At 43.6% G+C, this 16,239-nt stretch overlaps 1 protein-coding gene across 1 annotated transcript in view; it reads left to right on the top strand.

The window, feature by feature from the left end:
- The window catches only part of RAB8B (RAB8B, member RAS oncogene family), a 42,531-nt gene extending 35,637 nt beyond the window's left edge, over nt 1–6,894 (top strand). Inside the window, exon 8 of the mRNA XM_035132349.2 lies at nt 1,037–6,894. Coding sequence (XP_034988240.1) covers nt 1,037–1,129 — 93 coding nt within the window. The 3' untranslated portion in view covers nt 1,130–6,894. The remainder of the gene's footprint in view (nt 1–1,036) is intronic.
- The last annotated feature ends 9,345 nt before the right edge of the window (nt 6,895–16,239 follow it).

Consider the following 16,239-nt stretch of genomic DNA (forward strand, 5'->3'; position numbering starts at 1 on the left):
TTGCTGCACTGTGAATTCTGAATCAATTTGTATGATGTTTTAAGGCCTTTTTTGTGTGTATTTTTTTGGCTTGTCTGTCTTCCACCCTAATCTGCTAAGGGAGGAAGGCCAGGATTTAAATGTAGTGACATAAAGAAAGCAAGGCTGTCTCCTGTGTAGTGTCCATGTACAGGAGGCATAATCAAGCTGAACCTTCTCTTTCATGAACTTTAGGAATAGAATTTGCACATGAATCTGCTGCTGCTCTTTGGCAAAGCTCCTTTTCACTACAGTGAGGCAGATGTATTCATTATTCCATGATTTCCCAAATGCCGAGTAGCTGAATCAAAATTGTGGAGTCTTACACCTGAAGAGGTTCTGAGCACACCCACCCACCCTGGTGTCTGCATGAGTTTCTGTTCCTGGCATAACTTCAGCAAGCATGGAACAGTGACTCATGCAGGGCTGCAAAGGGCTTCCACCTCTGAGGGCAGGTAACTACTGCAACTCTGTAAGTTGTGAATAAATGCTCCAGATGGGGCAGAATTACACAGCCTAAGCAAAGGAGGAGGCCTTAGTAGAGCAATGAGGTGTATAGAGCAGGGTAGTCCAATGCATGGCCCTCAATACCTTTTTGGCGACCCTCACCAACATTTGATGCCTCTCTCTCATCCTCCCCCCCCCAATACACCCCCCGCTGCCCTTGTGCTGCCTCCCCAAAGTTGGGTAAGAGAGAAGCTGGGCTTTGGGAAGGAGGCATGTGGACTCTAGAACCCTGACAGAGCCTGGCACCTCGCTTGGCTGGCTTTGGGAAGGCAGCGTGAGAGCTGGGAGGGGAGCATCTAATTTTCCAAAGCACTCTTCTGTGCCCTGTGTGGGCAACTGCTTGACCTCTTGTTTTGAGTACACAATCATACAGTGTACGATTTATGTACTAGTTTTTCATTGGATTTGAGTTTTGTTTGGAGGGGAGGCAAAAAAATCCAAAGGATTTGTTCATTCTACGACAATAATACACCTTATATCTTCTTCTTCTTTTTCTTATGTCTCTCCTTAGAATGACAACAGTTCAGCAGGTGCAGGTGGGCCAGTGAAAATAATGGAAAACAGATCAAAGAAGAGCAGCTTCTTTCGATGCACACTGCTTTGATGAACTCCTAATAATAGACTGCAGCATACCTAGAGAGAGAGAAAACCCTTTTCCTGCTTCTCTGAAAGCACAGGCTCATCTGGCCTCAGAGCTGTTACCACCAGGCTGCTGCTGAGAGCTCTGTTTGAATGTAGAGTGTGCTAAACCAAGAGAGAAAAGGATTTTGGTTCGCTCTGCTTCTCAGCAAGTCGGGCTCCCTCTTCTCAAACACGGAAGCTGTGAAGTTGAGAGACACATGTGCAGGAGCTAAATCTTCTTTATTACTTTGTTTCACTGCCTGCTTCAAAAGCTGCTAAGTTTTTCTTTGCACACTCATATTTGCCCTCTGTTGCCTGCTAGAGCACAGTCTTAGCACTTGTCTTTGCACAGCTTTCTTTCTTTTCGTTCTGGTAAGCATTCCCCAGCATTCCTCCCCCCAGCTGTAGTATAAAGGGATAAGATTGGATCCCACACTGAATACAGAGGGCATGGTCATAGATACAGCACCCATGCTCAGAGCGTCGCCATAGAGCCAATAGAATTCTGCCTACAATTATTCATGGGCATCATAAGAGGCCCTTAGAACTCTGTGTGCTTCCTATATCCTCAACCAGTTGCCCTCCTCAACTCAGTGTAATTTACTTGTGCTCTGTCAAGGCAAAAGGGAGGGCTAGATGGCATGTAGGCATAGACTTCCCACCAACACTGTGGCTTCTCAATCTGCCTTGTGTACTTAATAAGAAGGGGCAGGAGGGCTGAAAGCCCTGCACTTGGTGGCCTAGAATATGGCCCTAGTATTTTTCTCAGGCATAGAAATATGTCTGCAACATAAATGTGGTTTTGTAGCCTGGTGCTGGAAAGCTTAACACCCCAGGCACTTTAAATTTCTATTTGGGCTTGCCACTTTTGTTTGACAAATACACAGATCTGTTTGTATGGAAATGAACTTTTTTTTCTGAATGTACGGTGTTGCATTTCTATGTACAGAAGGTGTACTGGAACCACTTACAGTTATCTCTTACATCAATCCAATTTCACTTCTATTTCCTGCTGTATTCAGTTGAACTGCAAGGCGCTCAGTTCTCTGTTAAATGCAACTATTCCTGTATCTAAAGGTTCCTGTTTCAGCCTGTTGAATATTAATAGAAAAAGCACACACAGCACGTGTAACTATCCCATCTAGCTTTTAGTCCCTTTTTCAAAAAGCATAGTCACTGTCCTCCTGATAATGACCTTCCATGAATCTTGAGGCAACTGGTGTTGGTTCAAACATTTAGAACAGATATAAACTTAGCTGCCTTTCTCACTTAACTGAGACTCCCATACCAGCCTATTTCACCACTATTTAAATTATTTATAAAACGTTGAGTTACTTCAAATACAGGTGCTTTAGTTCTATTGATGTGCCAAACATGGACCTTTGTAAGTTAAAACCTATCTCAACACAACCTTGATGACACCACAGCTCCATGAGCCGCTGTTGTGAAACTTGTCCCATTAGCTAGCCAAACAGGCACACAACGTTGCTTTGTTTTAGAGGGTCAAATGTCAATATGATTCTAAGCATATCTTACGTCATTCAAGGTGAATAGGTTGGCCACTGGCACTCTGTAACATAACATTGGTTTTTATGTTGAACAGGTTAGGAAAAAAACATTCCTGTGGAGTTGTGAATTTTTGCACACTCTTCCTGCCCCTCTGTTTATAATCCTAACAATATTGCTCTAATTACCTCTTGGATTGCAGCATCTGGGTTGATGCATGGAAAGAGGAGTGTATCCAGCAGGAATATTAAGCAGCAAAACACAAATATGTCTGGTTGCTGTGGGTCCCATGCTTGGACTAAAGTGTTGTGGTTCTTGCTTTATAACACAAAGTGCTTTTTGGGGGGCAAGTGTGACTCCACCCACGATGAATGTCCATCTTTTTTCACGTCTGACTTCTTTGTATTGTAATCTGTATCTCAGGGGGTTTGTCTGAAAGCCAAAACTGACAAGTTCTGTGGTTCCTTTTGGCAGATTTTCTTTGCTTATGTTTCCTCTTTGTTGGCATCATACTTCATATCTTGGTTCTATGTACGAACATTTAGTCTCTATGAACTTCCCTTTGAGAGAGCCTGTAACTAGTTGAATTTATATAAAGTGCTTCTTGAAGCAGCAGCAAATTGGGGTATCTACTCTGTTTTATTTTGAAAAAATCTTGCTATTTTCTTACTTCTAGCTGTGCTAAAATGTACATAATTTGAGTAAGACCATAGGAAATTCACTTTAAGATTGGTGTAAGGATGCCACACACAGTTCACTTTCCCTCATTGTTAATATTGTTAATATTTAGTTTTAACCTGTCAAAATATTAGTGACAGAATAGTCTGTTCCCTGCTGAAGTTCTGAAAATATGTTTCATATGGAAACAACTTTAGTCTTAAGGAAATGTTGTTATAGCCTTTGCAGCAGTATTAAGTGCTATGGCTGCACTTCAAACTTTTCATAATGGTTGATTTAGCCCATTTTTCTACAAATAATATGCCTTGTCAAACGGCATTTTAAATTGTAAATCAGCTGGTTGTCCACATCAACTTATTTCCTTGAGTGCTCTAGGCAAACAGGCAAACTATGATGGTATGGGACTGCCTTTGCCTTCATTGCTTGATGCAAACATTTCTTACCCCAGAACAAGTCTTGTGTTGGGTGTTAACCCTGCAAAAGACAACATTCTTCCATTTAGCTAATAGTTGGTTAAGATTCCCCAACTGTGTCTTTTCTTCGTGATACAATACATTTGGCCTTGCTCTACAGAACTCACCCATGAAGGGTAATCCTTGATACGCTTTCCAGAGCAGAAAGCATACACACTCTTTCCATTCTTAATTTTTTTGTCGTTTACTACTGACTTTCTAAAAAGAGAGTGCAATTTTAAAACATGCATCTGTGCTTAGCTAAATTTGTTGATCCATCAAAGCATTGTCTCTCCTCCAGTTGACATTTTATAGCTTACATGCTTGGTTTTAAGTTTCATACATCTGGTTAGACTTTGATTCCTGTGTGGCATATGAAATATAATCTCTTTTTGAACTTGGTGTTCTCTCTGTACCATACTTGTAAAATACTTGCTAGCCTTTTTTGAGAAGTGTTGTTTTTTTAAAATAAATGGGGTATTTACCTGTCCCAAGTGCATTCCCACTTCTCACTTACTTGCAAATTCAATGAATAAAGTCCATTAATTCTGCTAGCCAAAATGGATGTTGTGTTAGACTTTTTTAAATTCTGTCATCAACTGGTCTGTAACAACTTGAGAGGCTTGAGACAGTAGATAAATGTGCAAACGTGTTTGGTAATTATGGAAAGGCTTGATTTAGAGTGAGTGCAATATTTGTAAGGCTAAAGACTGAAGGGGCTAACAGTAAGTCTGGTGTCACCATATTCTAGTCTTATGCCTTTCATTTTAAAATACAGTACATGTCAATACAGGGCTTCTTGTATAAGTTTCCCTACCTTAAGGGGAATTTGTAGTGTGTTCCTATGGCCTTACAAGTTTATTTTTCTGCCCAAATATCATGTTTCTCCCTTGAACTTACAATTTTAATGAGACATACTAAATTCTGAGAAATAAAGCATGATCCAGAAGAGCCTAATTTTTACATAATTATTCTGCCACGTGTGAAGCACATATTATCAATACTCCAAAAGCATAAGATGGAAAAGCTCCGGCAGATAATGTGAACTTGTCATGTGGTTAACTTGTGAACTTAATCATTAACTGTGTATTGATACTGTGTAAAAAATAAAAAAGACAAAGGGGGAGGGATAATATTTCAAGTGAACTCTTTTATAACTGCGTCTCAAATAAAATTACATAATTAAATGTTAAGTTTTTTATGAAATACACAGTGTGATCAAACAAGTTCTGTAGTGCATTATCATTCTGCCTGATGCATGCTGATGGGAGTAAAAAGAAGAAAGAACTCTCCTGAAACTGAATGGATTGATTGAACAACCTTTGTCAAATAATTCAGGGCATACCTTTGCTTAACCCTGATCGCACACCATTTTCAGAACTGCACTCAGAAAAAGTAACACATATTAGATCTACATCCCTGTCCAAATGTTGAATTACAATGCCCATCAACCCTTACTCTTTGCTGGAGCTGATGGGAGTTTTCTTGCAGCATTTGGAGAGTCAGAGGTTCCCTATCCTTTGTCTACTACTGCGTCTCCCAAGAGCTTTTTCCCCCTATCCCTGTCTGGAGATGCCAAGATACTGAGTCTGTGACTGTCTATGTGCAAATTGTCTACTCTGCCTCTCAGCTACAGACTTCTCTCTTCAGTCTTCTGTGAATGAACTACTTCCTGCTTCAATTTATTCCAATGTGAAAATCTGTAAAAGGTGACTGATACAAACATGGTCTCCAGATACATTGCATTAATATAAGGATTCTGCTAGTACAGTCACTGCTGGTTTGAAATACAGCAGAATATTGTTACTTTTGGCGAACAAAAGGATAACCTTTTGCAAATTCCTTTCAGGGTAACTGATATACAAAGCTGCTTAGGGAGCATGCAGCCCCGCTGAATCTTCAGACAAGTGGCTAAAGTTGGAAAGGAAAACTGGCAGCCGTTTCCATGCTTGCTGCAAGACTTCTGTACTAGGATAGCTAGTACTTGATTGCAGCCTATCAATATATTTTGTCTTGCTTCCACTTCCCTGCTCTTTCTGTTAAAATTATTTGGAGGCATTCCCATTTTTTATCTTGGCAATAATCTTGTTTAGGTTGAGTGTGAGAGTGACCTAAACAGCTTCATGGCTGAGCAGGGAGAATTGTGTGTTGAGCTTAGAACTAGAGAGAAGCATTTACACTGACTTCGAAGTGTGAGAGAAGCTGCGATCTTTACTACTTAATCCCATGTGTTTGGTTCCCTTCTGTAACACAGCACCAAAGTATCCCCTTCCAGCTGGTGAAGGCTGCCTGCCAGAAGTCAGTGGTTTGAAAACCCTCTATTCCACAACAGTAGCTTATCTGCTATTAATGTATTGCTAACCTAGTTTGGGCTTAATGAGTAGTGTTACAAAGGAGCAGCAAAGGGCATGCTTGCATACAGTAGGAATATCCCCACGCTGGTAGGCTTGAAGACTCATCCCCTTTTCTAAAAGTATCATGCTCAGGTTTTTTTTTAACCCTGCCAGAACATCTATATGAAGCTGTGGGGAGTGGTCATTAGGAGTTTGGGGCTGAGGTTTCATCAGTATATGGCTGAAACCCTTTTGTAGAGCAGGGGTGTTTAAAGGTTCTGGACTTCAGTTGGTTTGACAGCTATGCCCTGTTCCTGGATCGGAAGAATTTGGCTACTTCAGTCATGCATTGGTAACCTTGCAGGTAGACAATGGCCACAGCACCCCATCCCATAATTATGTATTTACAGCAATTCCAGCAGCATTTAATTAGCTAGACCTGGGGGGGGGTGTCCAGAGGGAAGGAGTCAGACATTACTGCAAGTATGATCCCATAATAAAATTTATAAAATTATATCGGTCCAAGCATATATTTGAAAGGCATATTTATTATTTTTATTCATGGCAATAATATGAACCGACCTGGACCCCGTGATCGTCATCTGAGGCCCTTCATGTGCCTCTGTGAGAGGTCCAGAAGATGGCAACCTGAGAACATGGCCTTTTCTGCAGTGGCTCGCAAAATCTTTAGGCGCCCAGCAAAAATATTTCTCTTCAGCCAGGCAGTCGGCTGATTAACATTCTATGGATTTTAAATGTGTTTCTGGGAGGGAGGTTATTATTTTTTATATATAACTATTAAATTTTCCAATTAAACACATTTAAAACAATATACAAAACAAACAAACAAACATTCAAAATACATACATCACTCTTTTAACAATTCTCATTACTCATTACAAAATACTCCGCCGAGTTTGACTTCCCTCCCTCCCCTCAATAGGTTTTCTAATCCGCTCTTATCTCGCAGTTCCTTTATATCTAGTCTTTAAAGTCAATTCGTAGGATTTATTTCAAGCCTGCAAGTGTCTTTAAACCTCTACAATTCTTTTCCATATAATCCACAAATTTACTCCAATCCCTTAGAAACCTTGTCTCCCTCTGGTTTCGAATCCTGCTAGTCAGTCTCGCTAATTCTGCATATTCAATCATCTTTGTCTGCCAGTCTCCGATTGTCGGTAAGTCCTGGGTCTTCCATTTTTGGGCCAATAATGTCCTTGCCGCGGTTGTCGCATACAAAAATAAGGTATTATCCTCCTTGGTTATCTCTTGACCTATCATTCCTAACAAAAAGGCTTCCGGTCTCTTGGGAAAGGTATACTTAAAAATCTTTTTCAGTTCATTATATATCATTTCCCAATAGCCTTTAACCTTTTCACATTTCCACCACATATGATAAAAGTCCCCTTCCTTTTCATTGCATTTCCAGCACATTCTATTACTCATTCTATACATTTTTGCTAATTTCACCGGGGTTAAATGCCATCTATACATCATCTTCCAAACATTCTCTTTCAAAGCAGTACATGCTGTGAATTTTATTGTTTGGTTCCATAGTTTCAACCACGCATCGTATTCAATATTATGCCCAAAATCCTTAGCCCATTTTATCATTACCTCTTTCGTCAATTCATCTTTAGTATACCATTCTAACAGCAAATTGTACATTTTGGACAACAGTTTTATTCTGCCCCCTAGCAACTCTATTTGGAATTTGGACCTTCTCTCCTCAAAACCAGTTTTTTTGTCTTTTACAAATATATCATTGATTTGATGATATTGCAGCCAGCTCGTCAGGTATACTTTAACCTCTTCATACGGTTTTACTTTCCAGCCTTGTTCTGATTGTCTTAAAAATTCTTCATATGTTGGTCTCTCCCCTTCCATATTCACTTTCTTCACTATGATTACATCCATTGGTGAAATCCACCATGGAGTCTTAGTCTCTAACAAGGCTTTGTTTCTTTCCCATACTTCAAATAACGACCTTCTTATCACATGATTTGTAAATCCTTTATGGGTTTTTTTCTTATCGTACCATAGATATGAATGCCAGCCCGCTCTGTTGTCGAATCCTTCTAAATCCAACAAGTCCGTATTCTCCAATGTTATCCAATCTTTTATCCAACAGAGACATGACGCTTCAAAGTATAATTTCAAGTCTGGCATGGAGAATCCACCTCTTTCTGTCTTATCTACCAATATTTTATATTTTATTCTTGGTTTCTTCCCCTGCCAGACAAATCTTTGTAAATCTTTTTGCCACTCTTTGAATTGTCTCGTCCCCTTTATAATAGGTATTGTTTGAAACAAGAATAACATTTTGGGTAATACGTTCATCTTTATTGCTGCTATTCTACCAAGGAACGACAACTTCTTCCTATTCCATATTTCTAAATCCTTCTTTATTTCTTTCCATACCAGTTCATAATTGTCATTAAACAGATTTATATTTTTTGTTGTCATCCATATTCCAAGGTACTGTACCTTTTTTACAATTGCAATACCGTGTCTTTGCTGCAACTCTTCTTTCTCTTTCTTATCCAGGTTTTTTGTCATCATTTTCGTCTTTTGTTTATTCTTTTTATGGAGGGAGGTTATTGGCTTGTTTTTGTTTTGTTATGTATTTTGTGTTTTGTGTTGCAAATGGCCCCAGGATCTTCAGATCAACAACAACAACAACAACAACTATATACTGTAGCTGGGATAACTCACTCAGTAGCGTATGAGACTTAATCTCAGGGTTGTGGGTTCGAGCCCCACATTGGGGAAAAGATTCTGCATTGCAGGGGTTGAACTAGATGACGCTTTACAATTCTATTAAATACTTGAAATGGCTATGCTTACATGACACTTTTATTGTAAGTGGTCTCTGTTATGTTGGATTAAAATTAGATTTTTTAAATATGCAGTTAGGACTAAAATACACATTTCTGCAAGCCATTTCCCCTAATAGAATGCATTTTTGCATGTTGTTTTCACTAATATCTCCATTTCTATGCATACTTTCCCCTAACAAGATGCATTGTGGTTGGCTGGAGAACTGCATTGAAAATTAGGATAAGTGCAAATGTTGAAGGAGAGACATGTTTCACGTTTTGGAAAGTGTGAATTGGAGAGATTCTGCTTTTAAAATGTACTGGATCGAATCCCCCCCTCTATCCTTTGTCAGTTGGCCGAGGTGAGGCGAGGCCTAAACCCATAAGCGGCAAGTTTTGCCCTACTCGTTGCAGAGTTTTCTTTAGCCAGCCTTTGTTAGAACCAGATTTTGTTAAAAGAATAAATAATATTCAGAAAAGCAAACTTCTGTACCACCACATATCAAAGTGGGGCCATGTATAACAATAAAACAATATAAAACATTGTTTGCAGAAGTTGATTGGCTGCACTTCTGTCCCTCCTTTTCTCCAAGGGAGCCCAAGGTGGTGGACCTGGTTAGGCTACTCCCTATTTTATCCTCTCAACAACCCTGCAAGGTGGATTAGGCTGAGGAACCGTGACTGGCCCAAGTTCACCCAGTGGGTTTCATGGCTGAACAGGGATTTGAACCCTAGCCTCTCAGGTTCTAGTCCAACACTGCACCATAAATGCCTTTTAAGCCATACATCTCCATAGGTTACATTCAAATAATAAATGGGTCAAACAGGCCCATTTTCCTACAGAGTTGTCAATGTGAAATTTTACATTCCTCCTCTGAACTAAATCTGCTGATTTGTACATTTCTGCCATTCTGTTAAATGGTTTGCAAGGTGGTTGAGCAACAACAGAAAAAACATTTTGGAAAATTTAAAACGCTAGTAGGAAACTGCAAGGGATGGTTCCAATGAGACCCCATTGTGTGGAGCCCATGGATAGTAGAGGGGCATGGCATACCCTCCACACACTGGGATTGCCAAGGGCCTGTGTGGAAAGTCTAAGGAGCCCACGCCAGGCTATCCTAGATGTGTCACGGGATCTACCTGAATGGGGCAACTGTGCCCTTGAAGGACCAGGTGCGCAGCCTGGGAGTCATTTTGGACTCGCAGCTGTCCATGGAGGCGCAGGTCAATTCTGTGTCCAGGGCAGCTGTTTATCAGCTCCATCTGGTACGCAGGCTGAGACCCTACCTGCCCGCGGACTGTCTCGCCAGAGTGGTGCATGCTCTAGTTATCTCTCGCTTGGACTACTGTAATGCGCTCTACGTGGGGCTACCTTTGAAGGTGACCCGGAAACTACAACTAATCCAGAATGCGGCAGCTAGACTGGTGATTGGGAGCGGCCGCCGAGACCACATAACACCGGTCCTGAAAGACCTACATTGGCTCCCAGTACGTTTCCGAGCACAATTCAAAGTGTTGGTGCTGACCTTTAAAGCCCTAAACGGCCTCGGTCCAGTATACCTGAAGGAGCATCTCCACCCCCGTCGTTCTGCCTGGACACTGAGGTCCAGTGCCGAGGGTCTTTGGCGGTTCCCTCACTACGAGAAGCCAAGTTACAGGGAACCAGGCAGAGGGCCTTCTCGGTAGTGGCACCCACCCTGTGGAATGCCCTCCCAACAGAGGTCAAAGAGAATAACAATTACCAGACCTTTAGAAGGCATCTTAAGGCAGCCCTGTTTAGGGAAGCCTTTAATGTTTGATGGATTTCTGTATTTTAATGTTTTGTAGGAAGCCGCCCAGAGTGGCTGGGGGAACCCGGCCAGATGAGCAGGGTATAAATAATAAATTATTATTATTACTATTATTATTATTTGTTTTTATATTGCTCCAGACCTGGCTGGGGATATCTTTCGCATACGCCACTTTTCTCCAAGTAGCTCAAGGTGGCACTCGTGGTTTTCCATGTTTTCAGAGACAAACCTCACTGAGTTAAATGGGACTTAATCCCAGGTAAATGTGCCCCACTGTGTTCTTTGGGGGTGATGTCTGTGGAGGAAAGATGGCGTGTACATGCAATAACATGGGGCTTACTTCCAGATATAAGTGCAAAGCGTTGCCACATTTAAAAAAATATCATAATAGTTTTTGTTCTTCCACTATGCACTAAACAAAACAGATATTTCAGCAAAATTCTTAGTCCTAATTTGTCAAAGTTTAGATAAGAATATATTTCCTTTTTGCTCCATATAGGAGTCTGCCACTAGATGGTATCAAATTGCTTCTCCTTGAGACTGCCACATCCCCTTAGTGCTTCAAAAGAAAAACTAAATAGACCAGGGGTGTCAAACTCAAATTCATCGGGGGCCGCATCAGCAGTTTGGTCACCCTCAAAGGGCCGGTTGTATCTGTAGGACTATGTGTCCACTCTTTATTATCATAAATTATTGTCACTGCATTCAATTATTACTTTTTTTTGTAATAATGTAAGTAATAACTAGCTCTGAAAGCAGAAACATAGTCAGAATAATAGCAAGTAGATATTCAAATGTACAATAAATGTACAATTTATTGAAAAATGATTTTTGGTAACTGCACTGGGTGGTGGAGGCTCGCTAGGGTTTCATGCAGGACCATTGCAGAGCTACTAGTACCTGGAGATGCTGGGGTCCTTCTGCATGCAGGACAGATGTTCTGCCAGTGAGCCACCACCCTTCACCAAAGGGAGTGGCTGAGGTTGACTCACTGGAGCTGCTCTCCTGGTTCCAGGGTTTAAGGGCCAGAAGTATAAAGCAGAATCCTATGTTTCTGAGGAGAGGGAGAGGGAGAGGGAGAGGGAGGGGAGGGAGTGAGGAAGGAAGGAAGGAAGGAAGGAAGGAAGGAAGGAAGGAAGGAAGGAAGGAAGGAAGGAAGGAAGGAAGGAGGGAGGGAGTGGGAGGGAGGGAGGGAGGGAGGGAGGGAGAGAGGAAGGAAGGAAGGAAGGAAGGAAGGAAGGAAGGAAGGAAGGAAGGAAGGAAGGAAGGAAGGAAGGAAGGAAGGAAGGAAAGAGGGGAGAGAAAGAAGAGTAGGAAATAAGGAAGAGAATAAAGAAGGAAAGAAAAAGAAAGAGGGAGAGAAGACGGAAAGGGAGAAAGAAGGAAGGAAGTAGAGGGAAAGAAAGAATAAGAATGAGGGAGAGGAAGAAAGTTGGGAAGGAAGGAAGGAAGGAAGAAAAGAGGGAGCAGGAGGGAGAGAGGAAGGAAAGAGGTGAGAGAAAGAAGAGTAGGAAAGAAGGAATAAAGAAAGAAAGGAAAAAAGGGGGAGAGAAGACAGAGATAAAGAAGGAAGGAAGGAGAGGGAAAGAAAGAATAAGAACGAGAGAGAGGAAGAAAGAAAGGGAAGGGGGGGTCGCCGCCTTGATTCAGCGCCAGAAAAGAGCGCGAAGGGACCCAGGGGCAAAAAGCATTTCCCCGGCCCCAGCTGTTTGTCGGCGCGGTGCTTCAGCAGCAAGGTCCCACTGCTGGGTCCCGCTGGCTGGGGCGCTCGGCGGGCCACATGACAAGGTCTGGCGGGCCGGATTTGGCCCCCGGGCCTTGTGTTTGACACCCGTGAAATAGACCATGTGTCTTGAAATACACATCTTGCTACTGTTGAGCAAGTAGCTACAGTTAAAAAATTATCTGCAGGTATATGCATAACGGTTGATCTCTGTTATTTCATTTTGCAGTGTGTATAAGTGAGATGTTTAATTTTCTTCACTCAGGCAATTCTTTTTGTTCCTTTTGACATTACTTTGGTCTATTCTCCCTTTCCATAGGGACCCAGGTAGCGCTGTGGGTTAAACCACTGAGCCTAGGGCTTGCTGATCAGAAGGTCGGCGGTTCGAATCCCTGTGACGGGGTGAGCTCCCGTTGCTCGATCCCAGCTCCTGCCCACCTAGCAGTTCAAAAGCACATTAAAGTGCAAGTAGATAAATAGGGACCGCTCTGGCGGGAAGGTAAACGGCGTTTCCGTGCGCTGCTCTGGTTCGCCAGAAGCAGCTTTGTCATGCTGGCCACATGACCCGGACAAACGCCGGCTCCCTCGGCCTATAGAGCGAGATGAGCGCCGCAACCCCAGAGTCGGACACGACTGGACCTGATGGTCAGGGGCCCTTTACCTTTACCTATTCTCCCTTTCCAAAACATGAATCCCTTTAGCTGGCTACAACTATACTGACTTCATGTTAGCTTGTAATGTTTCTGTTGTTTCTGTCTTAGTTGTGTGTGAATTAGTCTACTGCTTCTTTTTCTGTGTGTGGCAAAAATGCATTCTAAAAATAATTTAATTTTTGATATCTATTCAACTCTAGAAATATTCCCTAATTTTAAATTCTTATTAGTACATTGGTTGGCTGATGTTGGAAGCTGAATGCTGAACAAATACATTATTATGGTCTTACACTCAGCTGCTGTAGAGATACACACACACAATTTTGCCCAGTTTTAGAGACTTTTAAAAACTTTTAGCCTTGAAACCCCCAAGAGTCTTAATTTAGAATGTATTTGCGAAGTGGCTCATCACAAGCATGGCAGGTTGCTTTAATAAATAAAATCTAATTGAAATAAAATTTCCCCTCTGTTGACAAACAAGTAGATCTTAACAGTGGCGGAGCTTCATGCTCCGGCACCGGGGGGGGGGGGCAGAGAGCAGGCGGGGGTGGGGCTGGCACGCGTCCTGGGGGTGTGGTACGCCGCCTGTGTGGTGTGTGGCAGGTGTCCTGGGGTGTGTGGCAGGTGTCCTGGGGGTGTGGTACGCCGCCTGTGGGGGTGTGGGCGCCCAGCGTGGGTGGGGCAGCTGCAATGGGACCCCACCGGGATCATGCTGCTGGGAACAGTACGCTCCCCCCACACTCCTCTTCCTTCACCACTGAGTCTTAAAATATTTCTGAAAGGCCCCCTGACTTCAACCCTGGCCTGTCTATGTTAATATTGGAGATATTAACAGGGGAAATATGATGCTGGGACTTAGGGCTTTATAAACAGCACTTTGAATTGTGTATGGAAAATAACAGGACATAGCTGCAGACAGCAAAGCACCAGTATAAGCTGCCCCTGACTTACTAGTGGGTGGACTGTACCACTGCCAGGAGTGCGGCGCATGGGCGTATCCAGCGCGGGGCAGGGGAGCCGCTGCCCCCCGAAGCAAAAAAAAAAAGCAAAAAAAAAGTGAGCCACGGGCTGAGGCTGGGTGCTCCCCGTGCGCAGCGCCCGGCGGGGATTAGCCACTCCTCTGGCGCGGCCGCTTTGGAGCAGCAGCAGCAGCCTAGATTGGCTAACAACAGGGCGGGAAATCCTGAGGCAGAGGGAGGGACCTGGTTCGGACAGAGGTGGCGGGAAGGGCGGCATGGGAAGACGGCGTCCCTTCAGGCGTCCCGCTTCACTGGGACTTTCCCGCCCTTCCCTGGCCAGCTTTTCCTTCAGGCCGCCGCACCTCTTGGTGTCAAACTTTTGGCGGGCAGGCGCGGGGCGCACACTGCTTGTCTGCCAGCCGCGGCGGCTCCACATGGCGCGGCTGTTCCTGTCGCAGGGCCAGCCCTAAGGCGCCCACCAGACAGCTGCGCTGCGCCCATCCAGCAGGAAAGTGACAGCGAAGATAGCAAAGTCCAGCATGGCAGCGCGGGGAGAGGAGCAGCCCTTCCTCGCCCGGCCCGAGTTTGGGTGGCAGCAGGGCGGAAATCCGAGCAATGGTAGAGGCTAGACTAGAGCAATCGAGCTATCGGCTGTGCGAGGAAGGTGGGGAGGGGCGGGACTTTTCCTTGAAACGCGCGTGCACACACACACACACACACACACGGCTGATGGAGGTCCAGTCCCAGCCCAGCTGCGCCCAAGGGTGCATTTGCAGCGCCTCTCCGCTGCTGCTCTGCCTGGTCTGGCATCCTTACGCCTTCCGGGAAGAAGAGCGGTGCATTTGCACTGAGCGGTCCCTGTTGCTCCCCCCCCTCCCTTAGGCTTTGGGTTAGAAAGCATTCCTGAACCCCTTGATCCCATCGAAGCTGCAAGGACAGTTTGGAGCAAAATTCATTGGTAAATATTGGTCAATATTAATTGCCACGCCGACGGTTTTTGTTTTTTTCCTACGCAGGTTGTTCCGCTGCCCTCTTGATGAGGTACAAAAAGTCTTGCAGCGGTTGCTTATGAACGAGACCTTTGTTTAATATTCCATACAAGCGTATGTTCTTCTTGTGCACTGAAATTTGGATCTGCTTTCTTAGAGGAGATTTGAATATATTGTTTCTGTACATTACTTAATGTTTTAAAAAATAGGTTTAAGAAGTGCACTGAAAACTGAAACAGCAACAGGCAATTTACAAAATAATAGAAAGTTGCTAATCAATATCAATCCATTTTCCTTCTGACATACCCTCCCTCTTGGCCTCCAGGTTCTCCCCCAGTGTCCAAACAAACTCTGAGCTCACCCACAAAAAGTCTTGCAACAAGAAAGAGTTCTTCGAAAGAGTGGACATCACTCTAGTCCAGGGGTGGGCAACCCAAGGCCTGGGGGCCGGATGCAGCCCAGTTGCCCTCTCAATCCGGCCCGCGGACAGTCCGGGAATCAGCGTATTTTTATATGAGTAGAATGTGTGCTTTCGTTTAAAATGCATCTCTGGGTTATTTGCCTGGTGTTTTTACATGAGTAGAATGTGTGCTTTTATTTAAAATGCATCTCTGGGTTATGTGTGGGGCATAGGAATTCGCTCATTTCCCCCCCAAAAAATATAGTCTGGCCCACCACATGGTCTGGGGGACGGTGGACCAGCCCATGGCTGGAAAAGGTTGATGACCTTTAGTCTCTCTCTCTAGATTTGATTTTTATGGACAGGCCCAAAGTAGATGGGATTTCCATCGGATGAAATATACATGCAACGCCCACGTTCCCACTTTGTGGCCCCTCCCCTCCTGTGCCTTGGCCCCACCCCTTCCCCCAGTTTTGATCCTGGGTACGCCCCTGAGTGCGGGTGCAACACCTCAGGTGCGAGTCCCCATTTAATTAAGAATTGAGGCCAAGCAGTCACACTGACTTTTTTGCTCGTGTTTCTGAGAAGACACTCGTGTTTCATGGAAGACACAGGATGCCAATGGTGGTCGTCACTGAAAGATTCCAGTTGCCCCCTTACTGTAATCTTATGTGCACACTTGCTCATGGGTTACCACCATTGAAATAAGAAGAAGTTCAAGCAAGAACAGAGCGGACAGCTACCGTGTTTCTTATAAAATAAGACACACCTATAAAATAAGCCATGGCAGG

This window comes from Zootoca vivipara, chromosome 14 (genome assembly GCF_963506605.1).
Source record: "Zootoca vivipara chromosome 14, rZooViv1.1, whole genome shotgun sequence".
Lineage (NCBI taxonomy): Eukaryota > Metazoa > Chordata > Lepidosauria > Squamata > Lacertidae > Zootoca > Zootoca vivipara.